This window comes from Cyanidioschyzon merolae, chromosome 15 (genome assembly GCF_000091205.1).
Source record: "Cyanidioschyzon merolae strain 10D DNA, chromosome 15, complete genome".
Classification (NCBI taxonomy): domain Eukaryota; phylum Rhodophyta; class Bangiophyceae; order Cyanidiales; family Cyanidiaceae; genus Cyanidioschyzon; species Cyanidioschyzon merolae.
In genome coordinates this window covers 67,571-94,384 of record NC_010141.1, presented here as the reverse complement: position 1 = coordinate 94,384, position 26,814 = coordinate 67,571, and the positions used below count along the sequence as shown (strand labels likewise).

The 26,814-nt window shown below is 55.3% G+C and overlaps 9 protein-coding genes and 1 non-coding gene across 10 annotated transcripts, besides 3 other annotated features; 3 read left to right on the top strand and 7 right to left on the bottom strand.

The window, feature by feature from the left end:
* Positions 1-155: part of a sequence feature (possible transcribed region) that runs on past the window's edge.
* Positions 156-299: 144 nt separating this feature from the next.
* Positions 300-3,467, bottom strand: CYME_CMO037C (hypothetical protein; the record flags this gene model as incomplete). Its single annotated transcript, XM_005537408.1, has 1 exon — positions 300-3,467. One exon carries the CDS (start codon positions 3,465-3,467, stop codon positions 300-302), a length of 3,168 nt encoding a protein of 1,055 aa, XP_005537465.1.
* Positions 3,468-4,978: 1,511 nt separating this feature from the next.
* On the bottom strand, positions 4,979-7,090 carry CYME_CMO036C (probable ATP dependent RNA helicase; the record flags this gene model as incomplete). Its single annotated transcript, XM_005537407.1, has 1 exon — positions 4,979-7,090. One exon carries the CDS (start codon positions 7,088-7,090, stop codon positions 4,979-4,981), a length of 2,112 nt encoding a protein of 703 aa, XP_005537464.1.
* Positions 7,091-7,464: 374 nt separating this feature from the next.
* Positions 7,465-9,412, top strand: CYME_CMO035T. The gene has a single exon (XR_002461490.1). It is a non-coding gene; the product is annotated as a hypothetical transcript (transcript).
* A 185-nt stretch (positions 9,413-9,597) lies between these two features.
* Positions 9,598-12,090, bottom strand: CYME_CMO034C (similar to postmeiotic segregation increased 2; the record flags this gene model as incomplete). The annotated part of the gene is made up of 1 exon (XM_005537406.1): positions 9,598-12,090. The coding sequence occupies one exon, from the start codon at positions 12,088-12,090 to the stop codon at positions 9,598-9,600; it is 2,493 nt and encodes an 830-aa protein (XP_005537463.1).
* Positions 11,890-13,570: a sequence feature (possible transcribed region).
* On the bottom strand, positions 13,191-14,423 carry CYME_CMO032C (hypothetical protein, conserved; the record flags this gene model as incomplete). The annotated part of the gene is made up of 1 exon (XM_005537405.1): positions 13,191-14,423. The coding sequence occupies one exon, from the start codon at positions 14,421-14,423 to the stop codon at positions 13,191-13,193; it is 1,233 nt and encodes a 410-aa protein (XP_005537462.1).
* A 310-nt stretch (positions 14,424-14,733) lies between these two features.
* Positions 14,734-16,176: a sequence feature (possible transcribed region).
* On the bottom strand, positions 16,098-16,874 carry CYME_CMO030C (hypothetical protein; the record flags this gene model as incomplete). The annotated part of the gene is made up of 1 exon (XM_005537404.1): positions 16,098-16,874. The coding sequence occupies one exon, from the start codon at positions 16,872-16,874 to the stop codon at positions 16,098-16,100; it is 777 nt and encodes a 258-aa protein (XP_005537461.1).
* Positions 16,875-18,651: 1,777 nt separating this feature from the next.
* CYME_CMO029C (hypothetical protein, conserved) lies at positions 18,652-19,491 on the top strand (the record flags this gene model as incomplete). The annotated part of the gene is made up of 1 exon (XM_005537403.1): positions 18,652-19,491. The coding sequence occupies one exon, from the start codon at positions 18,652-18,654 to the stop codon at positions 19,489-19,491; it is 840 nt and encodes a 279-aa protein (XP_005537460.1).
* A 2,320-nt stretch (positions 19,492-21,811) lies between these two features.
* CYME_CMO028C (hypothetical protein, conserved) lies at positions 21,812-22,675 on the bottom strand (the record flags this gene model as incomplete). The annotated part of the gene is made up of 1 exon (XM_005537402.1): positions 21,812-22,675. The coding sequence occupies one exon, from the start codon at positions 22,673-22,675 to the stop codon at positions 21,812-21,814; it is 864 nt and encodes a 287-aa protein (XP_005537459.1).
* A 1,480-nt stretch (positions 22,676-24,155) lies between these two features.
* CYME_CMO027C (hypothetical protein, conserved) lies at positions 24,156-25,235 on the top strand (the record flags this gene model as incomplete). The annotated part of the gene is made up of 1 exon (XM_005537401.1): positions 24,156-25,235. One exon carries the CDS (start codon positions 24,156-24,158, stop codon positions 25,233-25,235), a length of 1,080 nt encoding a protein of 359 aa, XP_005537458.1.
* A 286-nt stretch (positions 25,236-25,521) lies between these two features.
* CYME_CMO026C (hypothetical protein) lies at positions 25,522-26,112 on the bottom strand (the record flags this gene model as incomplete). The annotated part of the gene is made up of 1 exon (XM_005537400.1): positions 25,522-26,112. The coding sequence occupies one exon, from the start codon at positions 26,110-26,112 to the stop codon at positions 25,522-25,524; it is 591 nt and encodes a 196-aa protein (XP_005537457.1).
* Positions 26,113-26,814: the final 702 nt, after the last annotated feature.

Sequence of the window (26,814 nt, the reverse complement as noted above, 5' to 3'; positions counted from 1 at the left end):
CAACAACAAAAAAGGGAGCGCGCTCACACATGTGTATCCAAAAGCACTGCTCTGCGTACACTGTAGGACGCCATGAGATTTTGCCACCGTCACATTAACATTTCGTTTCATACGATCATAAAGACCGTCTGGAATGCAATACTCGCAACCATGCGAAAGATGAATAATGGCATCTACCCGACTTGTCGCCCAAGTAGGTCCCTTTGCAAACCGTGCCCAGAATCTGGATGCACTAGGATCGGCTGCCATAGCGAAATGCACCACTGTCTGCCTCCATGCCTCTCTGTCAACGCGATTCTTCATGGAAGACCTTGAATACGCATGGATCCCTGGTAGTTCTCTGAAAGCGAATCTACCGCGCTCACATTCGAACTCGTCTCTGTACAAACTCCTTGCTCAGTGGCATTTGAAGCACTTGCGATGCAGTGATCATCACTGTGCTCTCGAATGCTAGTGACGCTCGCGTTCACGTGCCGGTCACTGGAGTCGCGGCCCGTCCACCATTGCCGAATGCGACCGGCAGCCGCTGCATGGAACTGTACAGGAAACTTCCGCCACGGGCGCTGAAATCGCCGTGCTATCTCAGAATCAGATATGGAAAGCGACTCGGCAGAGTGGTGATCATAGCGGTTCCGCTTACGCCCTTTCCGAATCGTTCTCATGTGCTCGTTCATTTGGGGAGCACCGCACACGCCTGACGCTGTGACTCTCGGGACGTGCAACCAGCGCCGCCATCGAGGCATCTGCGCTGCAGCTTCTGAGGCGCCCGATGCCGTGAGGCCTCCCACCATATCCGCCCCGTCGCCCGCTCCACGATCAACTTGTGTAGCAGCACCAGCATCCACACAGTCGTGATCTGGCGATTCATGGACCAACGTGTTCCACAATCGACCGAGGCGCCATCGCGAGTGCCCTGAAGCTGCACCACCATCACGGCTACGTAGCCGTCCATCGTGCGCCTTTTGTCTTTGTCGTCGACCAGTATTTCGCGTCGAATGCAACAGCGGCAAACAAGCACCATCGGGCAGGTCAGCATCGAGGCTCGCGAAGCGTGGCAAATGCACCGGGGGACGCTCGCTGAGACCAGGATCGCCCGCTGATCGCCAGAAACGTGCGATCCAGCCTATCTCCTGAGCGGGTGCTGGGCCTTTTGAAGCACCATCTGGATCGGGGTCTGTGCGAGGTATGCTGGTGGATGCAGCTTCACCAGCTGAGGTCTCTCGCGTGCTTCGCGTAGTTGCCCTTTCGGCGGAATCGGACGTGACTAGCTGACGGTGAAATATGCGTCCCCAAAACGAGCGATGCTCGATGCATTCTTCATCAGCATTCAAAACAGGATCGACGAGGTCAGCGCGCAAAGCCGACCAGAGCGTCAAAAGCCATCGCTGTAGACTCGAAGCGGTTGCAGTCTCCGGCTCGTCGCCTATGTCTGATTCGAATTCGTCGCTATTCGAGGATTCCGAGAGCCTGCCCTCCTCATCAAGCTGCTCTGCGAGTAACGCACCGCGCTCCAGCGAGGCCCTCGGCACCGGAATACCAAGCTCTTTCCCATAATAGGCACGAAGTGATTTCGTTCTCAATTCGAACGACGGTGTTAAGAGGCGGTTGCGCGGAGTGAAGCCCAAATCGAAGCAGCCCGCATCGAGTTGTGGCTCAAAATAGATTTCCCAGGAGAGCGCATCAAACCATTCGTCTCTGATGGCACGACAGTTGACGAGCACGCGCCGCAGGTCGCACACAACAGCCTCCTGGAACAGGGCGTCGTTGCAGACATCTCGCATCGGCTCGACCGAAAGCGCGTCTCTGGACGGCACGAGTGCAGTGCCATTCGCGGATTGTCGCATTCGTAGCCATTTCCATACCATGTCGCGGACGGGAACCAGAAGAACCATGAGACGCTGTGGTGCCTCAAACGAGATCCAGCACTGTCGAACAAAGGCACTGCGCTGTGATGCCCGTTCCATGAGACTCAGTGAGAGAAACGGCGGTTGTTTCTCATGTGGAGAAAGCTCAATTGGCTCCACCAAAGAGGTATCCAACTCGTTCGCACCGTGCTCTGCACAAAGCACGATCTTCGAGATCCTATCCACAAATGCGAGCGCTCGCCATTGCGGTGCTTCAGGGTCACTTGGACCCCGGTTCATGATGAAACGAAAGAGATCCCCCGTCGCTGTCCATTTTCCGTTGATATGGAGGTGCAGCTCGCCGTACGCCGTATGTTCGCCCTGACGCATGAGTGTCGAGAGACGGCCCAGACGGTTGAAGGGACTGCTCAGGATACAGAACCATTCGTCATGCTCTCGTTTGCGCGTTCGAGCAAGACACACGCCAGCCCACTCCGATGGCCCGTATACATCGAGTACAGGTTCCAGAAGGAGCCGCTCCAGACAGAGTCGTGTGTCCTCGGCGAGTCGCGAGATGCCGCTGACCGTCAGGCGATACTGGGGCACGAAGAGGTCGCGGATGCTGCGCATCACCGAGCGCGCGATGCCTGTTCGCGTGCTCTTCAGCGCCGCTTTTGGGTCCCATTGATTCAATGGAGGTTGCTCCACGAGCAGCGCAAAGATGCGACGCGCAAGTCCGCGAAGCTTTTCACCCTCTTTGCGGAGAAGCTCATAGAATGTGGATAGTATAGCACCTGGGCCAACAAGCACGGTTGTACGCATTTTTCGTATATTGTCGAGTGTCTGGAGTTCGGCTCCAAAGGCACCGCCAGCTCGGAATAACAGCAGGATATGTACAATAAAAAATGGATGAAATATGGAGTATGTCAGAAAACAGACTACATCCGACGATGTATACTGAAGCAACGGGGCTAGCGCATGTGCGGCTTGGGCTAGCTGTTCTTCGGTTACGCAGATGACTCGTCGTGGACCTGTCATGCCCGCGGTTGGCATGATCAGCGCGACGGAGTCTTTTCGACGAGGTTGCCCAGATGTCACGACCTCCGGGGCAGTGTCGACCTGCAGTACCGAGAATAGTGTCGGCGGCTGCGACGGCAGGTCTAGAGCCGCCGCTCCCAAAAGCAGACACCTACCTGCATAGCTCTGGAGTTCCTCGCAGTTCTGTTCCTGACCAAGAAACAGAAGTGAAACACATTGGTTATTGAGTAGCGCACGAGCAAAGGAGACGTCTTCGTGTGCGTCGATGAGCACGACGGGCAGTTGCAGAAAGCTCGCCGCGCTAAGAACGATCGAGACCTCCCACCGAAACACGCTATAAACGGCAACGCGTTTCCCTGGAGTCAGTTTCAATGGCTCGCTCTGCAGGTATGCGATAAGGCGATCCACGTACGCTCTGACTTGTGCGTAGGCCAGCCAGCCGTCCGAAGAAACGGAGGCGACAGGACACCCGACGCTGTTCTCGCAGCGTACACAACGACCGTTCGGGTTCTCGTGACACCCCTGGAGCAAACAATCGAAGAGGCTGACCGCTGGAGCTTCCCATTCGGGAAAATCAGCGTCCATCAACGCAAAACCTCTCCTCGAAAGTGTTCGGCTGGAGCAGGACGTGTCGGTTCGCACTCCAGGCGCTAGAATCCGATAAAAGTTGTTCACGGGATGCGCTGGCAGGTGCATGCGGCGAGTTCCAGGTTGGTGTCGCTCGAGCGGTGCTCCGCTCCACAGCTGGGGATACAGTTAGGTGTAGGGGCGCCAGCTGGATCATCGCTACAGAGCATGTCTAGGTAGCTCGATTAGCGGAGAGTATCAGCGTCTTTGGAGGTACCTCGTTTTACCAGCTGCAGCATACTGCAAGAGCCCTTCCTAGCTCTTCTTTGCAGAGCATGTCTAGGTAGCTCGATTAGTGGAGAGTATCAGCGTCTTTGGAGGTATCTCGTTTTACCATCTGCAGCATACTGCAAGAGCCCTTCCTAGCTCTTCTTTGCAGAGCATGTCTAGGTAGCTCGATTAGTGGAGAGTATCAGCGTCTTTGGAGGTATCTCGTTTTACCATCTGCAGCATACTGCAAGAGCCCTTCCTAGCTCTTCTTTGCAGAGCATGTCTAGGTAGCTCGATTAGTGGAGAGTATCAGCGTCTTTGGAGGTATCTCGTTTTACCATCTGCAGCATACTGCAAGAGCCCTTCCTAGCTCTTCTTTGCAGAGCATGTCTAGGTAGCTCGATTAGTGGAGAGTATCAGCGTCTTTGGAGGTATCTCGTTTTACCATCTGCAGCATACTGCAAGAGCCCTTCCTAGCTCTTCTTTGCAGAGCATGTCTTGGTAGCTCGATTGGCGGAGAGTATCAGCGTCTTTGGAGGTTCCTCGTTTTACCAGCTGCAGCATACTGCAAGAGCCCTTCCTAGCTCTTCTTTGCAGAGCATGTCTAGGTAGCTCGATTAGTGGAGAGTATCAGCGTCTTTGGAGGTATCTCGTTTTACCAGCTGCAGCATACTGCAAGAGCCCTTCCTAGCTCTTCTTTGCAGAGCATGTCTTGGTAGCTCGATTGGCGGAGAGTATCAGCGTCTTTGGAGGTTCCTCGTTTTACCAGCTGCAGCATACTGCAAGAGCCCTTCCTAGCTCTTCTTTGCAGAGCATGTCTAGGTAGCTCGATTAGTGGAGAGTATCAGCGTCTTTGGAGGTACCTCGTTTTACCAGCTGCAGCATACTGCAAGAGCCCTTCCTAGCTCTTCTTTGCAGAGCATGTCTTGTAGCTCGATTAGCGGAGAGTATCAGCGTCTTTGGAGGTACCTCTTTTTACCAGCTGCAGCGTGGTTCCGCATCCTCCACGGCGTTAGTCTATCCCAGGTGCACAGACCACAGGATGCTCGACTTGCAACTGAACGAAGCGTCGTGAAGCGACTCGCCCGTCGCTGCCGCGGAAACCTAAAGCGCGCCCAGTTGCTTTCAGTCGCTGCGGGCTAAGAAATCGTGGTTGAACGATGAACACGCTCGTTTTGGCTTTTGCCAAAGCTGCTTAAACAGAATCGACACAACCATGCGACTGAGTACAAAGCCGTGGATACCACCACCGCACCCGTTCACATCCTACTCCGGTTGTGCGCACCTCGATTTGTCGCTGTTACCAGCTTGCGCTTCCGCACCTTATCGTGTTTGTGAGAATTAGAACGTTCAGAACGCTCCTTCGAGGCAGGTTCCTGATCAACCATCTGCGCACGTTTTCGTTCGGCCTTGCTCTGGAACCAAGTTCGCGGCGGTCGTGCATATATCTCCTGCTCATGGATGAGAAGATTATGCGCTTTTCGCTCGAGCCGTTCAGCACGTTCGAGCTCCCGATGCTCCCGTTCCTGTCGCAGTTTCTCTCGAACGCTATCCAGGAGGGAATGCAGCCGATCACGCCACTCCCGGATCACCGTTGCAGGTATTCGACGTTCAAGGAGAACAGGAGCGGGTACAGGTGCATCTCCCCGGAGAGCATCTACCCGATATCGTCGAGCCTGCTCCCGCAAGCGTCGCAGCAGATGACGCTCCTTCCGGTCTGTCTGTTGGAATATCGAGACTGCCCGACCATGCTTACCCGCGCGTGCAGTGCGGCCCACCCGGTGGACGTATTCCCGAATATCTTTCGGCAACTCATAATTCAACACCGTTTCTACCCCGTGGATATCGAGGCCCCGCGCTGCGAGATCGGTGCAGAGCAGAAAATCTGCATTGGTGCAGGTGCGAAAGGCCTCCAATGCATCAAGGCGCTGCGCCTGGGTTAGGTTCCCGTGCAACTCCGCGGCACGTAGTCCGACGAGATCAAAGATAATTTTGAAGAGATGTGCAGTCCTTTTGCGGGCGAAAAAAACAATGACTCGGCGGGTGAAGCTGCGGGAACAGAGCGCCAGCAATAACGCGGCGCGCTCAGTCTGCACAACTTGCTCGGCGTGCGTCAGGGTATCGCGCGTATCTTGTGCCGGCTCCACGAGAACTTCGGGCATTTGCAGTTTCACGAACTCTTGGACAAGCGTTCCAACGAGATCAAACGTAGCATCCACGCGAACCGTTACAACTCGATCCGGCGCGAGCGCGAAACGAGCCAGTTCCTCAACACCAGCGTCCAGTGTCGCGCTGAACAGCATCGTCTGTCGATAGGGCGCACTCGCCGCGCATAGTCGAACCACCTCTCGCAGTTCATCCATGAAGCCCATCTGCAGCAATCGATCTGCTTCATCGAGTACCAGGATTTCAACGTCATCGAGAGTGAAGTTTGGAGCGTTTCGAGCGTGATCAATGATTCTCCCCGGGGTACCAATGATGATATCTGGAACATGGCGCAGCGCGAGTTCCTGCGGTTTCAGCGCTAGTCCACCGACTAGGAGCACGGAGCGAAGGCGCGTCTGCTCGGGCGTGCCAACGAACTTTGCGACGCCCTGCTTCATCCGGCGTGCACTTTCCCTCGCCGTACGATCGCAAATTGCCTCAAGCACCGCATGACACTGGACTGCGAGTTCACGAGTCGGTAAGACGATAAGAACGCGTATAGCTGCAGTCTGTGAGGCATCAGCGGCGAAGCGTACGCCATCGGCACGCTGCGCCCGATACAGACGCTCGATAATGGGGATCAGGAAGGCTGCCGTCTTCCCGGAGCCCGTTACAGCAGATCCGAGCACATCTCGTCCAGCGAGTGCAACCGGTATCGCTTGGGCCTGAATAGGAGTTGGTTGCATCCAGCCCAGCGACTCGACGACCCGTAGCATGCGAGGCGAGAGCGCAAGCGCCGCCCAAGACTCGCTTTGTCGGACGGTATCAACTTTCGCCTCTGGGCTGGAATGCTTTGTAGCGCTAGCAGCATGAACGCGTTTCTCAAGCGGTTTCAGACGATCATGAGTAGCGAGCGCCGTATGCGCATCGGTGCCGTTGCTGTCAGGCTTGGTGCCTTCACCAGAATCGGTGACGTGGTGATTAGCTCTGTGTTCAGGAGTTTCGTGGCGTGGGTCCCGGTCAACGCGTGCTTGTTCAGACTCCGATCTTCGACGAGAGGCAGCGTTCTCTACTAGCGCCTCCGGACCTGTCCAGTCGAAAAACTCTGCAGCGAAGGAGAGTTCACTAGCTGATGAGGCATCGCTCTCCTGTTCTATCGTTGACGAAAGCTGTTCAGGATCGGCTTCTTCAATGGTATAGACGATGCCGTTTTCCGTATCAAACATTGCAAAAACTGCAGCTGCTATGTCGAGCACAGAGCTGAGCACAACGACCTGTGGGGCTCTCGTTTCTGGAATCTGCGTTTATCTGACGTCAACCTTCGGCTGGTTCACGAACCGTCTCACTGGACCAGAGCGCTCGTGCACTTTAGTCGACTACTGCTGTGTCGTAGGCTTACTCGTTGCGGAGTCAACCAGGTATCTGATGACAGACTGCAAAGAGTCACTACGAAGAAAGCAGCGCTTGTGGAAACTGCCCGATAACTCGGCTCAGAGACAACAAGTTGTTGCTGCACTCGAAGCGCCTGCGACGGTGGCTGCGCGACACGCCTGCGTCAGAAGACGGTGGAGCGCTCTACTCCTCACTGTTTCTGCGTTTCGATTGTTTTGCTCCCGTCCAATGTTGTAGGTATATAGACTCGACACGCTCAGTGCTGCAAGATGGGCTTTCGGGTTCATACGTAAATTTAGGGTGCTTCGATGCCTTTTCGGACTGGCTCCATCGTCTCTTTGCCGCCGGATTCTCGGTATGCGACAGCAGGCACGCTGATTCTCGACACGCTGGAGCAAGGAATCCTAACCAACCGCTATCGTGATGCAGTTCATACGGACACGCCGCCACGCTTCCCATGTCATGACGTGTACTGTGCGCAAATCACACATGTTTCATGCTGTGGATCTTTCGAGTTCAGGGCAAGTCGAGGGCGCGGTCGTGCACGCCGCTGGATAGACGAGAGACCAAAACTCGACGACGTGGCTTGAGGACGTGTTCAGGAGCGCGCGCCGCATACTCCCTGGACCTGGAACGTCAGCAAGCAATCGATCCGGTTCGAGACACAAAACCTCATCCCTTTGTCGCTGTGGAAGAAACGGCAGTCCACAGCCGAACGAAACCGCTCACGGGACGTGCCTCCAGAGACTCCTGTCTCCAGTGCTTGCAACGAAAAGCATCTTGAGCACGGCGTGCTGTGGACCCAGCGATATCCTGCAGAGGAGCTTGGGTCATCACTCTGCACAAGCGGAGCGTAGATCGATCGGTATGTCTCGACAGTATATGCAAACTGCGCATTCCTTCCGGTACTTGTTTCATCATGGAAAAATTCGCTTTCTGCAAATCCACAACTGCAAAGCACATCATGCGCTTTCGTGTGCAGTGGAGAGCGTACTCGAGGAGTGGATCCCCCAGAAGAAGCACATGGTTGTAGGGCACGGCAACGGGCGCGGAAACGGGAGCGGGTATCCACTGACACCTTCTGTACGCTTCGAGGACGGTTCCTGAGCGATGATGCTGGCCTTGACGCGACCCAGGGCGGCTATCGGGAACGGAGGCACGATGGACATATGGGGGCACCTTATCACAGGCATGCGTCAGCGGTACAAAGCGCCCACCGAAGCTGTCTGCAATGAAGATGATCATGGCGAGCAAAACGTTGATCGCAACTACCTTCTGTGCATGAAATGCCTCGACAGCAACTCGAAATTGCGGCATCGTACCACTACCGTTGCCATCAATATCCATCCACTACTGAAACCGAAGCTCGAATGACACAGGAGACCTGCACACCCAGCGCAGAAGCTTGCCGAAGGTATACGAAAGACATTACCGAACGAGCGCGCAAAGACCAGTTTTGGTAACAGCCGGATATACTCAACCACTCATTTGAACGCCAGAATAGGCTGGTTGAAATCGTTTCACTTCATTCTGCCACGATTGTGAGGATGCGTTGGATAAACCTGTTTCGTGATACTCGAATTGGTTCTTTAGGAAACGCAATCGAACTTTTTCCTACGATTTTGGCACAAAAGCATGACTTGTCTGTGACGCTAAATATTTTGTGAAGTAAGCGCATACATAGTCTGCACTGCGACGAGGTTATCGAGCTTGCTGTCTGCCTTTCTACGACGGCTGAGACCCAGACGCCTTATTCCGCTCGTACCGGGTGAATTGGATTACAGGCACGAAAGAACATTTTGCTTCAGGTCCAACATTGATTTCATGTACCCGTGCAACCCACTGCAGCGTGCTCCGTTCAAAGCGCAGAGCACGGTTTGTTTTGAGGTCGAACAATCCTCCTTGACATCCGTGGAACGTACTCTGGCTTGCGTCAATGCACAGAGCACTCATCATGGTCTTCAGAGATCTTGTCGCATAGTTTCCAGGACGGAAACTCGGGTTCTAAATAGCGATATCTGGCCCGGAATGCAATGCACCTAGCACCGCCACCGCCGCCACCGCCACCACCAGCAGCAGCAGCATCAGTAGAAGTAGAAGTAGTTCGCGCCTCATTTCGATGAGGCTCGTCCCCTTCTCTTGACATAAACTTTACGCATCGCGAGACGAGCCGGCGAAAATCTTCACGACAAAACATAAAGGATTCTACCTTCGTAACCCGCACTGCATTCGCACGCAGACCCAATACAACCAGCACTCGTCTGGAGTGCATCTAAAGTCGGGTTACTTCATGCATACCGTATACATCGTCTGCAAACGATCTATCTGCATTGCCCAGGTATCAGGTGACCGCCCTGCGGAACCCGATTTCGGAGACCCGTACTAAATGACGCATTGTCGGTCGTCCGTGTGGGCAGTTCCACGGCTGCTCCAGCGTCGCCAAACGAGCAACAATACTCTGCATGTGGGTACGATCCAGCGGCATCCCGATCATCACTGCTCGACGACAAGCGCGAGTCGCAAGCAGCAACTTCACTCGACTGGCACGCAGCAGGTCGGCAACCCGACCAGTGAGCGGTGCTTGATGCGCAATCTCTAGCAAGTCGGTTGCTTCCAGCACCGTCTGACATACCGTGGGAGCTCCCAACATCCAGACACGCTCCGTGGGAGGCGCACTCCACCGAAACTCGAGCTCGAACCCAAGCGCTGCCAGGTTTTCGCGCTGTTCCCAGAGCGTGAGCTCTTCCGAGGCCGAAGCGGGTATCGAAAGTGGCTGGAGCATGCTCTGTGTACGCGGACGCAATGCCCTCGCCAATGACTCATAGATGTACTTTTCGTCAGCCGCGTGCTGATCGATGATGAAAAGGTCGGAACCATAGGTTGCGAGGATGAAACCGCAGTTGAACTGACCGATGATACGCATCTCTTCGAACCAATGCTTGTGAAATCGCTGTTCTAGTTCCCGGTCTGCCTCAGTGCTTGATTCTGTGACGCAATCCTCCGTCGTATTCGGAGTACTGGCTTCCAAGAGGCACGCCAATTGCAAACGCTCACCAACACGGGCACGAATGATAGGCTCCACATGCGGCAAGTCGGCATCGCGGGCGCAACCTGAGCTGCGAGAGATATTCGCAGATGACGTCCACTGGAAAGGATCGATTACGACGTGGACTGCGAGCCAGCGCTCCATGGACGCACCAGACGCGCGAGCGACTACACGATCGTGCTCGTGGCTGTTGACACCGCTCACACCACTCAGGATCGTATCCGCGCTTCTATGAATCGTGCCCGAGGACTCCGTTCCGCTAGAGGCAGCCTCAGCGTTGTGATGCGTCCATCGCTGAGCAAGTGGCTCAGCTGTTTCCCATTGTTCATGGGCTCCCGTCGTCGCCGCAACCGCCGCCGAGGATGCTTGCAGGGATTCACGGAATGGCTGTTCGGTTGTGTGCGGCTTCACATGGTCGACGATGAAGGACGCAGCCTCTACTTCAGCTCTCGAGGCGACGCAAACTCCCGCGCTCATCCCTGACGACGACAGCGTCGTTTCCGACGCAGCGAGCGTCGATGTAGCACTTTCCTTGACGCATGCGGGTCTCGCATCTGTGACAAGCCTCTGACTAGTGTCTCGCTTCTGTTCTGTGGTGACAGACCATTCCAGCTGATTCGCTAGTTGAGCAGCTCGCAGATGATCGTCGGGGGCTTTCGCTCGCGCATCGGCGCACTTTCCAGTCTGCACCGAGAATGGGGCCCTGGTGCGGACGTCAGCCACCTGTGTCCATGATGTACGCAATGCCTCCCGAACCGAGGCAACCACCGCTGCATCGTCGTGAATGAGGACCTCGGTTTTGTCGGGACTCGCATTGACGTCGAAGGTATCTGGTGGCAGGTCGATGGCCAACACGTAAACAGGGTAGAGCGAAGTGCACGTTCGTTGGCGAAACTCCGAGTCCAACATTCGGCGCATTCTGGTCCACTGCACCGGCCGCTTTGCCTGCAGTAGCAACATCTGTCGATCTGGGGCAGAGCGCCCTGCTGCTGGGTAACATCGGCTCAGGAGGCCCCGCATGTGGAGTTCAGGTTCTGTGCAGGCACCGGGCAGCGGTGTGGGCCACTTTACAATTACCGCGAGGTCCACCAGCTTCGTGAGCTGTTCCGCACCGTACAACAGGCTGAAGCACGAACGGAGCGTGCATTTGCCCTGTGTGGCTAGGCAGAGCGTTGGACGTTCGCGACCTTTCGGCGTCCACTGAACCGAAAAGCGCACCGTGGGCGCCGCTAACGCATACGTCTGCAGGATTTGAATTGCCTTTTGAAGTTCTCGTTTTTTCTGAGACTCTGCCTCCCGTCTACGAACGGGCATGGATGCAAAGAGTTCATATACGCGCACCGTCGTACCATAGGGACGCGCCTCGGGCTCCAGGTCAGAGATGCGCCTACCAGCCTGGTACCTAGCACGAAAAGCGACGCCAGGTACCGCCGAGGCGTCCCGATCTCGCGGTCGTGATGAAATCTCCAGTCGACCCGTCATAGCCAGTGATGCTAGAGCCTGGCCGCGAAACCCGTACGTAGATATGCTCGATAGTTCCGCGAAAGCTCGAAGCTTTGAGGTTGTGTGGAGTTGCGCGAGCTGCTCAAGGTCCTGTTTGGCGATTCCGCAGCCATCGTCGCTTACTTCGATGAACTCCAGGCCATATCCAGAGAGAAAGACACTGATTTGGGTTGCCTCTGCATCCAGTGCATTTTCAACCAGTTCCTTGGTAACACTGGCTAGACTTGTTACCACGGGAGCGCTGGTGAGGTGGCGCACCACTTCAGGCGGTAGCGTCTGGAGCATGAAGGTATAAGAAAGCAGCCGTTGACAGGGCGTTCGACGCCATTAGGATACAGAAAACATATTGCTCTTGTTTCCAAAGACGAAGAGTAACCCAGTTTGTGCAGGCGCTCGACTCACTGGTCGAGAAACGCTCCTGGTGGTGTGGTCGTTGTCCGGGTACGAAACGCTGCGTTTTTTGAAAGCGCACAAATCTGGACATTGTGTCTCTGGCGCTCACGCTCTACCACACAGGATGAAGTCGCAATGTCCGATGCTCATGACGCGCGATGGGACAGTCCCATACTAGACTTGATAGATGTATAGATGCGTTTGGTGATCGAAAACCAATGGGAAGCTTCTTTCGGAATACGGATGTATATGGGGGATAGGAAGCAGCAGTCCCCGGAACAAGACGCTTGTTCATGAAAACTCCTCGAGTCTACTTGTCACTGGCGCCCGGTCGCCAGCTACTATGGCCACCGTCGTTATGTGGTCACGCATTCTTGGTCTGCAAGGGGCATCGAAGACGCTCCAAGCAGTTGCTACAGCGCCCTATACCAGCGGGCGGTCACGCATTCTTGGTCTGCAAGGGGCATCGAAGACGCTCCAAGTAGTTGCTACAGCGCCCTATACCAGCGGGCGGTCACGCATTCTTGGTCTGCAAGGGGCATCGAAGACGCCGTAGGCTGTCGATGCCGACGCCCCTGCGGAACAGCGTTCTAAGACAACGGCGGCAAGGCACTCCATACGTTTTGTCTCTAATCTAGAAAAGCTAATGGAGCTATTCCCTGTCATCTCTGTCTTCTGTTGTTGTTTCTTCTGGGGGCCGGTGTCGCCCGCGCTCAGAGGACCAGTGCATTCTCCAGCAGCCATGAGTCGCTTCTGTTTGTACGGAAGGACTCGATCCAATCGACACTGCAGCTGCAGTGAGAACGGACCCCGAGCCGCTTCCTCGCACCGGAATTCTAGTGCGTGCATGAAGGCCAACGATGTCAAAACATAGATATCATTAGCATCCAAATGCATTGCATTGCTTGCTTCCTGAATCGTCTCCGGACCCGTTCAAACACCGCTTTTCGTCACATACTCGGATTCCGATATGGTTTTCAGCGTTTTCCCATTTACAGAATGATGAAGAGTACGCACCAGATCGCAAAGCCGATCTGGAGCAAGCCAGCTACAAGCGCCGGCACGAGTGCACGCTGCTTCAACAACCAGATAGGTTCCGTAATCGTGGCTTCACCAGCATCCAGACTAGTATCGGCGCCGGCCAGTGGCTCAATTAGCAGGTTGCGCGCCAAAAAACCCACGCTAAGGGCAAAAGCAACAACCATAACAACAAACTGAAAGAACTGATAGGGAAACAGCGCAAGCAATGACGCCGGTACCAGCGGGCCCTGAGCATACCCTACAACGCACAACATGGTAGTCCAGGGCGGTACTTGGCCCTGCGAACGATAAACAAGCCGCAGCGCCCAAAGCACAGTGGCGGCCAGAAGCTCGTATCCATAGATAATCGCTGCTGAAACGGTTAGGCGGATAATCTCAGAGGTCTTCCAAACCGGTTTCACAGCTGTAGACGCCTTTGCTGTCTGTACAGCATGCACCGAGGCACGATGAAGCAGGTGAGAAACTGTCCCGCTCAGCGAGAGTAACAGGATCAAGGTGGTCGCGATCCAGAACGGCCCATACAAGTCCGCTCTCCTCGAGTAGGTCCACTCGTCGTCGCTGATATCACTGTCGATAGTCGCATTAGTTTCAGCGGTTTCCGGCGAACGCGCCTGAGAAAACTGGCGAATCCTGGTCCATATTTTGTGCAGGCGCAATACCATATTCATCTGGTGATGCTCGCCGGCGAGCAGTGGTCGAATAGGTACGAATGAGCGGCTCAAGCGGAGCATCACATCGCTACTATCGATTTCGAAATAAGGTTGGAGAATGCGTAGCATTATACCCCATAAGAAGTAGAACGGCGCGCTCATACAACTGTGCTCCGCCGAGTTTGACTGAGTATGCGCCCCAGAGGCCTGTATTTCCTCGGATTCCCGAAACTGCTCCTGAATCTCGTCGAAACCTCCAGCTGTGCCGTCGTTTTCGTCGTCGAGGCCGCCCTCGTAAAAAATCAAGTTGCTCTCATCCTTCAGGTGCACCTGCTCCCAAACTTTGGGATCAAAACGAAAACTGACTGCATCCTCGGGATGCGCTGGGCGGCTTGGGGTTCCCGCACTGCCCGCTCGCGCCGCTTCTCCGTTTCCCAGCATAGTGTCGTGCTCTGGAGCTTCATACTCTAGAGTAAGTGGCTCAACTACTGCTTCAGAGTACGGAAGCGGATCATCTTCGGTGCCTGGTTGCATGCTCCAAGGCGTCAAGACGAGAGCGCTCACCTGCGTTGAACCGGGTGCTGCAGCGTCCTCGCCCAGCAGCTTCCCCAACACAGACAGGTCGTAGGGAAATGCGTTCTTGTTACAGCCCTGGTTTTCCGTACCCACGAGTAACACGAAGCAGAGCAAAAGTCCAGGGTGTAAGCACCGCTGTCAAGAAGCGACAGAGAAACGCACGCAACTGGCACGTGTTTTTGTCACTTGAACGAGTACGCTATGGCAGAAGAGCAAGATCCACCGCCGGTTCTGGCTGAGAACCCGCCGTTGCAGGGCTTGCGAACGCGAACAACTCTCGTGTCAGAAGACGGTGGAGCGCTCTACTCCTCACTGTTTCTGCGACTCGATTGTTTTGCTCCCGTCCAATGTTGTAGGTATATAGACTCGACACGCTCAGTGCTGCAAGATGGGCTTTCGGGTTCATACGTAAATTTAGGGTGCTTCGATGCCTTTTCGGACTGGCTCCATCGTCTCTTTGCCGCCGGATTCTCGGTATGCTACAGCAGGCACGCTGATTCTCGACACGCTGGAGCAAGGAATCCTAACCAACCGCTATCGTGATGCAGTTCATACGGACACGCCGCCACGCTTCCCATGTCATGACGTGTACTGTGCGCAAATCACACATGTTTCATGCTGTGGATCTTTCGAGTTCAGGGCAAGTCGAGGGCGCGGTCGTGCACGCCGCTGGATAGACGAGAGACCAAAACTCGACGACGTGGCTTGAGGACGTGTTCAGGAGCGCGCGCCGCATACTCCCTGGACCTGGAACGTCAGCAAGCAATCGATCCGGTTCGAGACACAAATCCTCATCCCTTTGTCGCTGTGGAAGAAACGGCAGTCCACAGCCGAACGAAACCGCTCACGGGACGTGCCTCCAGAGACTCCTGTCTCCAGTGCTTGCAAAGAAAAGCATCTTGAGCACGGCGTGCTGTGGACCCAGCGATATCCTGCAGAGGAGCTTGGGTCATCGCTCTGCACAAGGGGAGCGTAGATCGATCGGTATGTCTCGACAGTATATGCAAACTGCGCATTCCTTCCGGTACTTGTTTCATCATGGAAAAATTCGCTTTCGTCATCGGGTTACCCCGCACGCCTCCCCGGGGAACATACCGAGCGCCTCTTAATGGCGGCTAATGAACTAGGCAGCGATCTGCCCTAGTTCTACCAGAAAGAGTACTAGAGAGTGTTTACTGCGTCCTGGACGGTAGTCAGTAGCTTTTGACTCTCCTAGCCTGGTTTTGCGATGCCTCAAAGCGGTTGTGTTATTCCTCGCATTCGCAGCGAAAAAGAACACGGGCCGCGTTGTGTCCGGGAATCGCAGCGAGTCCGATAGCGACTCCACACGGTAGCCTGCTAACAGGCTGGTTTCATGTTCGGCATGCCTGTCTCCAGACGAACGCAAGGCCCGCACAAACAGGTACCCACATGCACGCCCGCAGCGCGGTACGGTTCCAATTGTCGGTCAAGCGTCGAAACCAAGCAGCTGCCCATTGGGCGACAATGTACGACGCAGTTTCCAAGCGTCTTTAGCGCGCGACTCACGGGCACGATGCATTTTTTATCGTTCGCTGATGTACCCTGTCGCTCAATGGAACCGGTAAGCAGTCGACTTAGGATCACCGGAGGGCGAACGGAGTGCAATGCCCTTCAGGGAATCTCTGCATAGTTCAACGCGCCGTCCCCGACAGCCATAAGACGCAGGACGCCTTCTGCACTCAGAATATTGCCTGCAATAAGAAACAGACAGTAAAGAGCGTTGTGATCGAACACCGGTGGAAGCGGACACCGTACATCTTCCTTGTCCAACGTCTGCGACAACTCGCATTTGCCTAACAGCCATGTCCAAATCACTGAACCTACAAGGCAAACCAAGGTTCCCAGGAGCAAAACTGAAGCCCCGTTCCGGCCCCGTATTTTCGGTCGAGCCAGCGCTCGCAGGACACAAGCAGCACCCACGCTGGCCATAGCGCCCTGGCTAACCGCAACAGACACCCGCAGCGAGTCTGTGGACCAGAGGGGCAAAGCCGGTGTCGCGGCACTTACTGCGACATAGAGACGCGCGGTTCCGAACGCGAACACAAACGCAAACAGCACGACCAGAGCTACCCGAACTTCCCGTCTCGCATCCTCTGGAAAAACAACGTGTGCCGCACCAATGATTGCAACAGCGGCGCCCGCCCATATCGCCACAACAGCGATCAGCGCAAAAAGGTCCAGCAGGAACACGCTTCCGCGCAGCAGTGGCGTAACTGCAAGTGCGAGGCCCGCAACCGACTCTGACAGAAAAGCAAGGCCAAAAAAGCGGGCGATTTTCCCGTGTGCGAGCGGCTCCTGCACTGCTGTCTGTGCAATAACTGCAAAGAAGAGAAAAGTCTCAACGGAGAGCAACACCAGCAACACGTGGTAGCTGGCGGTGGTATCCATCTCGCGGGATCGCGTCCGTGCCACTGCTTTTCCTCTCACGCCGCCACGTCCTTTGTAAGTAGGATACGAGTGCAGTTTCAAACGCTATGCACGTTGTGAGGTAACCAGATCAAGACGTATGAAGGTAGCGCGGTGCCTCTGTCACAAAGAAGGAATGAAGACGCTGCTGCCTCGCTCGCTAGAGCGTTCAGCGCTACCGCGTGCACGGCATCGATGACGGGGCACGCACGCAGCGACGCGGCGACGGCGCGCATGCACATTTTTTTTCATTGACGAAACGTTTCCATAGGCCAGCGTTCTCCGATTATGCGCATTTTTCTTTTCTTTTTGGGTTTTTCAGTGCGAGGTGAAGTATCCATCAACCTCCTACTCCCAAGTTACATTACCTATACTTCTTCTCGGATATTCTGGTCGTCTCATATGCCCTATCGGGTGTGTCTAGTACCTACCCTAATCATCCGCCTTTGCGCCTGAACCGCTGGAGCAGATAGTTCATAGAGCTAGAATAGCTTTTCTATACCACAGAGGGCGTCGGCTCGAAGCGTGGTTTACACGACGTAGAATCGGGTCTCGTCGTCAGTTTGTGCTCAGACAGTCTGCGGATGCAGGCTTGCCTTCGCTGCACGACACGCTGGAGAAACTTGGCTGTTAGGATGAATCCTGGGAGCGGCCTCTCTCCTTCGTGATCATGCATGGAATGCGTTGTCGGTTGGCAATGCGGGTTTGTGCTTGACACCCACCACAGTGGGTAGGCGCAGAGAGCGCACTGGACCCGTGTGCGCATCCGATTCGCTGGACCTTGTGCCTAGAAGGTACGCGCACGCGCATGATGCGTGCGTGCTTGGCACCGAACGCAGTGGCGACGACGACTCCTACAGAGCGCCTCCTCTGGGTCGTTGAGGGCGTCAGATTCCATGCCACACTTGAGACTGGCAGTGCCCATACACGCACTGGAGCTGAGCGTTGTCATAAATCGGGACCTGGGGCTGCGAAACAATCGCTCTCAATGGTATTGCTGGCGTGCAACGAATGGACAGCGGGCACCACAACGCAAGTGCCCGCGGAATGCGGTGCGCTGGATGATTCTCTTGCATCTGTATGCAAGGATGCGCGCTCTGCTGCTTGTGCTGGTGCTGCTGCTTCGGGGAATATGTGCACTTGCGTCATCCACGCTGATGGTTGCTTTTCGAATGGTGACTACTGAGGTCCCGAAGGGTGCTTGATGGTGGATACCTCTGCATACGCCTGTCATCTAGCGCGCAAAAGACGCTCAACCCAGCCCTGAAATCATCGGCGGCTTCTTTTGCGAATCTCTAATGAACGCTACCAGGAATGAGCCTCCATTCCGAGAACCCTAAACACCAAAACTACTCGTTCTTCGATCTTCATCTGGCAGCAGCACGTACTGGACCCATGCGGTCGGCCAGCATCCGGGTTTGCAAGCCACAGAGCAATGCGGGTAGCTCTTGGCGTAAACATTGATCGAGCAGCGCCTAAGCTCATCCACCACACGTGGCGCGAAACGCTGTTCAGCAGTAGCGAGAAGCAGGCAGGCAGGCAGGCAGGCAGGCAGGCAGGCAGGCAGGCAGGCAGGCAGGCAGGCAGGCCTCGCGAATCGCTCCATCGAGCACCGGACGCCTCCGCAGCCGCCGCCCGGTGGCCTCTGCATCGCATCGCTTGCAGCCAGAGTTGTCAATTACTATTGTGTCCTTTCGCTTAGACCCGCCCAGAGGCACGTAGAGAGCGCGCTGTATTTCTGGGGCCTACGCAACAACCGATGGCTTTCATTCACGCTCTGCCTGTTCGACCTAAGCATACGCCTATCCAAGCAATATTTCCGCGAGCCCAACGGCGTCACTTTATCAACAAGGGAACCTTGTGCGTGCTGATGAACGACACGACAAGCAACCAGACTGCTACGCTTTTCTCGGTTCCCGTGTCGAACTTTTCTGCTCGCGTTCGGTATATCATCTACGATAACAACCTGGACATAAAAATTGAACCTCCAGGTTCATACCTGAAAACTTCGGAATATCGACAGAGAGTGCACAAGTATGGCAAGTTCCCTGCGTTAGTGCTGCCCACGGGAGAGAGCATCTGGGAAAGTGACGTCATCGTCGAGTATCTCCTCGACAAATACGGACTCGGGGAGCGATACCGGCCGCAGACTCCAGAGAAAAGAGCTCGCGCGCGTCTCTATGTACGAGTGCACGATCTGTACCTCACGACGAATCAGGCGGTGCTGTATCGGCCTACAAATACACCTGCGGAGCGAGAGCATGGGCTCTCGCAAATCGAGCTACATCTCGATACACTCGAGACCATGCTCACTGAGGACAATACCAGACGTCATGCCGTCGAAACGCAAATGGTGACCCTCGCAGATATCGCTTTGGCGCCCACACTGGCGATGTACGCTGCGATCATGCCCAAGTGGCATCATCGTCCGGTGTTCCGGAACCGTCCGCGGCTCCAGCAACTCCTCGAGGGATTCCGAGCTTCCTCGGAGACGGCCGCTCGTGTGCTCGAGGAAATTGAGGGCGGCGTTCATGCCTGGGAGCAGAGCGGCCGCTTTGAACAGATGGGTCTATCGCCAGTCAAAGTGCCCAATGCCTAGGCGACCGATGCGTCGTATGGCAACGTCCATGGGCATGCAATCGCGCTGAACGCAACCAGAGGAGACCTGGTGACAACGCTTTCACCGAATACGTGATCTCCATGGTTTGCCTGCTCTGTGGGATGGATAAATCGGGAATCCCCGGTGCGGAGAAACGTTGTCTCAATCGAAGAAGGCCGTTTACCTGATGCGATCGGGTGCAGGGCATGCCTGCGTTGCAACTATTCGCTGTTCTCGGATAGGGACAGATTTCCGTCCGCTGGAGTTGTGTCGGATAAACACGGAACACTGAAGCAGTCGCTTTGTTCCTGCGTTGTGATTGTTTTTCAGAAGATGTTCTAGACGTGGAGCTTTGGTGGTCGCAGAACAGTAGAAAGAACGTTCGGTTGCATACGGGGTTTGTTATTCTTGGTAGTCTTTTCGCAGCGATTCCTTCGATCCTTTGCTGCTGGAATTCGTTACGTCGCCGGAATCGAAATGATTCGCGACACAATGAAACAAGAGCTCTTAAAAAAGTGGATATCTTCATCCAATTAACATGTGCAGGCTTCCACGCTTCTCCTTTTTGTACGTGTAGCATGCTCAAATTTCACATTTTTCAAGATTTCGATCTCTCTGTTCCAGGACAAATCGTGGCCGTTGGAATTCGCACCGCTGACTTGAAAAGGGAAACACCTCGACGTCATCCGTTGATTGCTTGTTCACAGGTTCACGCTGCGAATTCAACGATCTTTTCACTTCAAAGAATCGATTCCGCTCAAGAAACAAATTGCCCCTCTCTTAGAGGCCATCGGCAAAATGCATGCGACACCAGCTCGAAGCCTATCACGAGATATGCCTCGAAAGGCATCGGCATCCTGGTTTTTGCACGGACACGTGTCTTGGACATGGACCTCTGTCCATAAAGCGACGGCTTCCGATAGAGCAAGCGTCAGCATTTTGGAAACAAGGAGCCGGAGATGGATCAACATTTCTCGACGTGTTCTCGAGCCTAGAATTCCTTTTCGGGTGCTTCTTCCATCCCGGACAATATCGCTTTCAACGATTCCTCCATCAAATGGAACAGCGTGCGCTTGCGCCTGTAGCGAACAGAGTATTCTCCGAGGGCGTCTCCCAGTCGAGGGGTTGTTCGCATGGCTCGGACTAGGAGCCAAAACACAGCAAAGCAGCGGAGACCTCCTTTCTGTACCTGTCAAGGGCATGAAACAAGCGATCAAGCGAGCGTTAGCGCGCCACAGGGCGTCTACCGAAGAGCGAGGAGCGGCCGACGCATTCGGGAACCGTTACCAATTGTGACGCGTCAGCGCTGCGAAGGGCGCGCAAAACCTGACAAAAAGATATTGAAAGCAACAAGCGAAGCGTAGATCGCAAGTTTTCCGCTTACGCGTGGTGCTTGTGAATCACGTGCAGAAGCGGTGAACACGAGAATTGAACGCCTCCGCCAAAATCCTTTGAATTGCGGACGATGGAGCTGGTCGGGCAGGAGAGCCAGGCGAGTTTAGAGCCGAAGATGTCAAGAAGAAAAAAGAATCAGTTGTATAAAAAGCCCGCAAAGACCAGTGTTCATGGCAGTGGGAGCTGTCCAGACTTGAGAGCGTGCGCCTGTCGTAGGCAAGTGGACAGGTTCCACTTCATTCGGACACGAGTGTACTGCAGTTGACCGATGAGCAGATACTGCACATTTTAGAATTCACGCTAGATGAAACGGCCTCGCTGCGTTGAAATACACGACGGATGGCAACCCATAGCGATTGCACGCTTCTCACGATTCCACACGGAAAGAATAGCTCCCTGTTGGTTTCTGACGAAGCTTCCTCGGTACCAGCTGTGCAATGCCATGTCGTGCCACAAGATCCGCGTTGTATCGTGACGCGCATTCCATGCACCTGACACCTCCATTCTGCACATCTACAGATCGACCAGAAATAAGCACTGTTCGCAAAGGGCTCGATCGTGGCCTGCGGATTCGTCTCCATCGCAAAGTAAATAACACGCTGAATCAGTCGTTTCTCTCGACAGCGCATAGCGTTCGGTCGGACTCGCTTCCAATACATCTGGACCACGAACAGCGCCAATGCCGGCAAAAGCAGCGATACGCCTTCGAAAGCCTAGAGATCATGGCTCTGCCCGGGATCCTCTGAATCAGATGGTTCCACGAAGCGCGCGCTCCGTGGATTGGTCGACAGCTCTTGCAGCTCGTATACTCACTTCGCACTGAAGTGCTGCATTCTAACGAGGCTTGCCCCAGACAGGCAAACGTTCGAGATACGCAACCGCGGGGCGGGGCACTTCCAAGTCACGTTCGTACCCCAAACCTCCATCATTCGTCTCGTTGCAGGGGCACATCCCAGAACAGGTAGTCTGCCCAGGTCTCATGCAAGAATCGCGGGGGAAACTTACGGGCCACTTCCTGCAATTCACAGTATAGCGGTACATAAGGTTGACGTTGCAACGTCATATTTGGTATTTCGTGGGGCAGTTTGCCGCCTTTGCGTCGATTGCAGGCCGTGCAGCAGGTGACGACATTGCGCCAGCACGTCTTGCCACCGCGCGAACGCGGCACGACGTGATCAAACGTCAGATCTGTGATAGGCCCGCTCGTACCACAATACTGGCACTGGAACGAGTCCCGAAGGAAGACGTTAAAACGTGTGAAAGCTGCCCGAGAGACCGTGCTCTGCTGAAAGCGCTTGAGGCACACCACAGCAGGCAACCGCATGCTCATCGACGGTGCACGAATAATTTTATCGTACTCGGCAACAACACGAACGCGACCCGAAAGCGACGCCTTTATTGCTTCTTGCCAGGACCACAACGACAGTGGCAGGTACGAAAGGGGTCTATAGTCCGCGTTGAGCACCAGCGCCGGTAAGTGCGCCTCATTATCCAAGAGTTTGCTGTCGCCGCAAGGCAAAACGTCACTTGTTAGTTCGGGTGGTAACCAAACATCAGCTGGAATGACGCTACCGTGCTTGCGTGTGGTGCGCACAGACTTTCGGACCTTGATGAGAAAGCGACTCCCACGCCTTTTCGCGGGCGCCTCAGGACGACGCGTCGGCTGTTCGGCACCTGCACTCACTGAGTCACCCCTAGCGTCCAACGTCACGCGCCGACACGGGGCGTTCCGAAAGCGCGCTCGCGGCCAGGCTCGCTGACACACAAACGTGCTAGCAAAGAGGAACATTCACCAAAACACTTGTTCGTGTTGTTGCGGGTCCCGTTTGGACTCGAACTTGTTTGCGGCCGCAACCGGGCCGCTTCTCGACCTACGAGCAAGCACAGCCTCAACGAAAAATGCAGCGCTACGGCAACGTACGTTCGCGGATCGCAGCCAGTGCCCCCGCCAGCGTGCGCGCGCGCGCATATCGTCTGAGCGCAACAACGGATTACGGGCACCGAGAGCACCAGCAGCAGCGCTTGGCGTCGTTGGCGCGAATCCGCGATCACCGCAGCGCACAGCTGCTGGCAGAGGCGGGATTCCGGTGCACGCGCGATCGACACGTGGACGTGTGTTTGCTACATAGAGCGCTGCTAGCTGGCGCCCAATCGGAATCCCCCGGTGTACGTTAACATTTTGTTAGGTAGGAAAGGACACGGGTGTTCGCGGGATTGTCGGTGGACGGCGGTGCGGTTTCCAGATTGGCGCAATAGCCCCATCATCGTGCGACTGCTTGAACGAGATACTGCGGTGCAGGCGAACGGGTGCAGGTGTAACCTGCGCTTTTTGATCGTTTGGTGGTGCACGCGCTGCCGAACGGCACGATGATTCGGCGGCTTGCGTCCAATGATAATAGCGCATCGGTGATACGTGCCTTCCGAGGATGATGCGGTTTCAGTAGAGAGCATCGTTGGCAATGGTAGAGCTTTACGCATGCGGGTAGCTGATTGTCGCAACAATCGCTTACATGCGACTGCTTCGCGCTTGCTGCTCGGTAAAGATCAGTATGTATGTTCGCGAATGCGCCTCAGTAGTCACCATTCGAAAAGCAACCATCAGCGTGGATGACGCACGTGCACAAATTCCCCAAAGCAGCAGCACCAGCACAAGAAGCAGAGCGCGCATCCTTGCATACAGATGCAAGGAAATCATCCAGCGCACCGCATTCCGCGGGCACTTGCGTTGTGGTGCCCGCTGTCCATTCGTTGCACGCCAGCAATACCATTGAGAGCGATTGTTTCGCAGCCCCAGGTCCCGATTTATGACAACGCTCAGCTCCAGTGCGTGTATGGGCACTGCCAGTCTCAAGTGTGGCATGGAATCTGACGCCCTCAACGACCCAGAGGAGGCGCTCTGTAGGAGTCGTCGTGGCTACTGCGTTCGGTGCCAAGCACGCACGCATCATGCGCGTGCTGTATCCCCAGATGCACGCTCCACACAAAACATACTCCAACATATATCATTTCAGTCAAGCCCCACTGGTCGGACGCCACCCCAGATGAGTACATAAGCACCGACAACGCCGGTGAATCCCCTGTTGTACCGTAGCAGGTCTGGGGAGCAGCGCGGCCAGCGCCTGGGATTCGATGTGCGCGCAAAACGCCCAAACTTCCCGCAGCGCCGTTCGCGCAGCGTAAACCCTACTGAACGGCAGCTTCTGGCCGCAGCACTGTCCGAAAACTATGCACTGTGCAGCTGGCTGGCTATCGCGGTGTCGCTGAGGACCATGCTCAAGAGGAAGCTTGGAACTCGACTTTTCGTGGGTCCAACTTTGGTTCTGGTTCAGCAGCGACCGACGCCGGCAAACACGTGTGCTCGACGACTTTGCTGCAAGAGCAGGGAGCCCGCTGCGCGGCGACACTGCAAAGTGACGCTGGCTCTGAGCGAGCACCCTCTACGCCAGACATTGTTTTCTGGCGATATGCGGACCAGCACTGCCTCAGGGAACAACCCAGCTCGCCAAACGGTACAGTTGGTACACCGTTTACAGAGGCTTTTCGTTTCGATCCGGAGCGCTGTCCGAGCGCCACTGCTTTCGCGAACAGACGGCACTTCGGACCTGGAGCGGTTGCGCCCGCAACAGTCGGTTCTGGCCAGTAAGGAGCGTGGAGAGCTGCACGTGAGCTGCCTATCATCGACTGCGTGTTCGCCGAGCAACACCGACGACACTGCTGGTCACGACTGCGACATCGGGCGCACCCGCGAAGCTGATCAACGCTGGGGTGTGGCTGCGCCGCTGACCGAGGTGACAGCAGCCAGTTCCGAGTTTCAATACAGGTCCTCGGAGGAGCAACTCCAGAGCTCGGGGAGAGCGCATCGGTCCCGCGTAGTCCTACTCTGTGGCATTCCTGGATCGGGAAAGTCGACATTCGCGAAACTCGTGTTAAAACACGGAGGTGAAAACTGGGTACGAGTCAGCCAGGATGATCTCGGATCTCGGCAGGAGTGTGAGCGCATGATGCAGGAGGCGCTCACGTCTGATCCTCCTCGCCACGTCATTGTCGACCGGTGCAACGTGGATAGCGCACAACGAGCGGTCTGGATAGCGATTGCAGCGCAAGCGAATGCCTACCCCGTAGGCGTTCTCGTTTTCCCGGTTCCACTGGATGAATGCATACGGAGAGTGCTTTTGCGGGGACCCAATCACCCGACTCTTTTTGAAAGCACCGAGAACGATGTGGTGAAAGTGGTGACGTCGTTTGCAGGCAAATGGGAAAATCCGTCACCTGGTGAAGGAATCGGTTTCTGTCGAATCGTTGCATCGCCAGCGGATGAAGAGCGCGTCATGGCGGAGCTCCTTTGCTGAGAAAAAATTGTACAATGCAGCGGCTAGCTCCATTCCGTCTCAAACAGGCCCGAAGCTGAGCCGTTATCGTTGCAAATCCTAGCATTGCGTTGGCTGCCACCTATATACCTCGTCTTCATAGCTAGTCGCTTCAGAATCTGACGGGAATTCCATGCACCATCACCGGCTTGCGAGTGGCACGGCGGCTGCGTTCGATCAGCCAGCCGGAAGGTGCTTCACGCTTTCTTACTCCTACTGACGTGGCATATGGCCACGTATCGGAGCGCCTCTGCCCGAGATCCGCAACTCACACGTTATCGCTGATCGCCTTCAGCTCCGCTTCCAGTCGGCGGATGCTCGCATCAATCTTAGCGATATCGGGATGTTTCGCTAAACTCGCATCAACTTGCTCCTTCGGGGTTCTGATCTGCTTCGCCATGGCTTGCGCATCATCAATAATTCGTTGCCGGAATGCGCGCAGACCTTCCAAAAGTTCCAGAATCTCAGCAGCCCGTGCGGCAGTCTCATCAAAGACAGGCGCTTCCTCCTCTGATCCGTGCCCGTGCTGAGTGGCTTCTCGTGCGAGGCGTTGCTCAACGGACTGGTCTCTGGGCACTGGTTGCGAAGCGTCCCGCCGGCTCCGGTCCGTCGGCTTTTTAGAGTCCGGTTGTTTCTCAGAAAGACAGTATAGGTAATTTCTAGCACGGATCGGTGCATCAGGTAGCTGATGCAACACGATCCCGACCCTGACGTTGAATCCACGAACCATCAGCGCTGGGCGCAGCGCAGCTTGACCAGCCGTCGCCAACAGCGTTCTTGGACGCCGCACCAGCAACACCGACCACGCTACCGCGTTATAGCGAGGACGCAAGGTCTCCTGCGGGCTGCTCAAGTCCATATACGTCTGATTCGAAACACTGTGTTGGCGCACGACCCCTTCTCAGACGAAGTTGGGACAAGAACAGTGGCGTCTCTGGGTAGCGACTTGATCCGCGGGGCGGCAAAATCTGGCCGAACACCCTGGCACAGACGGGTGCCCTGCCGAGTCTTTCGAGTTCATTTTGGTTCATACCGAGGCGACTGGAAATGAAGAGGTTTTTCGCGGTTTATAGCAGACGTGTTCCAAGTGCGTTCATTTGAAGAAATAAAGAACTCATGGCAAGGCATGGACATGGAAGTCAAGGATCCTAGAGGGTTGGCATCGCCGGGTACCGGAAAACAACGAAAAAATCGTCTCGTCGTCGAATATCGAGTGAAGAAGAGCAAGTCACGAAGAACAAGAAGAAGAGAGGAGATCGGCGGGAAAAGGTGTTTGCTCGACAGGACGATGACGAGACTGCAGTGGCAGAGACGGCACGAGTACTAGCAACCCGTACATCGATGCGATCCGCCAGCGGCAAGAAACGCACGGAGTTTGTGAGCCGATACTCCAACACCGGCCGTCAACATCATGAGACTTGTGCTGATCAAGACGATGCCCGAGGAACTGAAGCGATCTAGAATCGCACGGCAGCCTCTCAAGCTCGAAATGTGTTTGGGTAAACTGAGACCGATTGCAGGCGGCCGGTCCGAAAAAGCTGGGCAGCGCCACTGAGTAGGT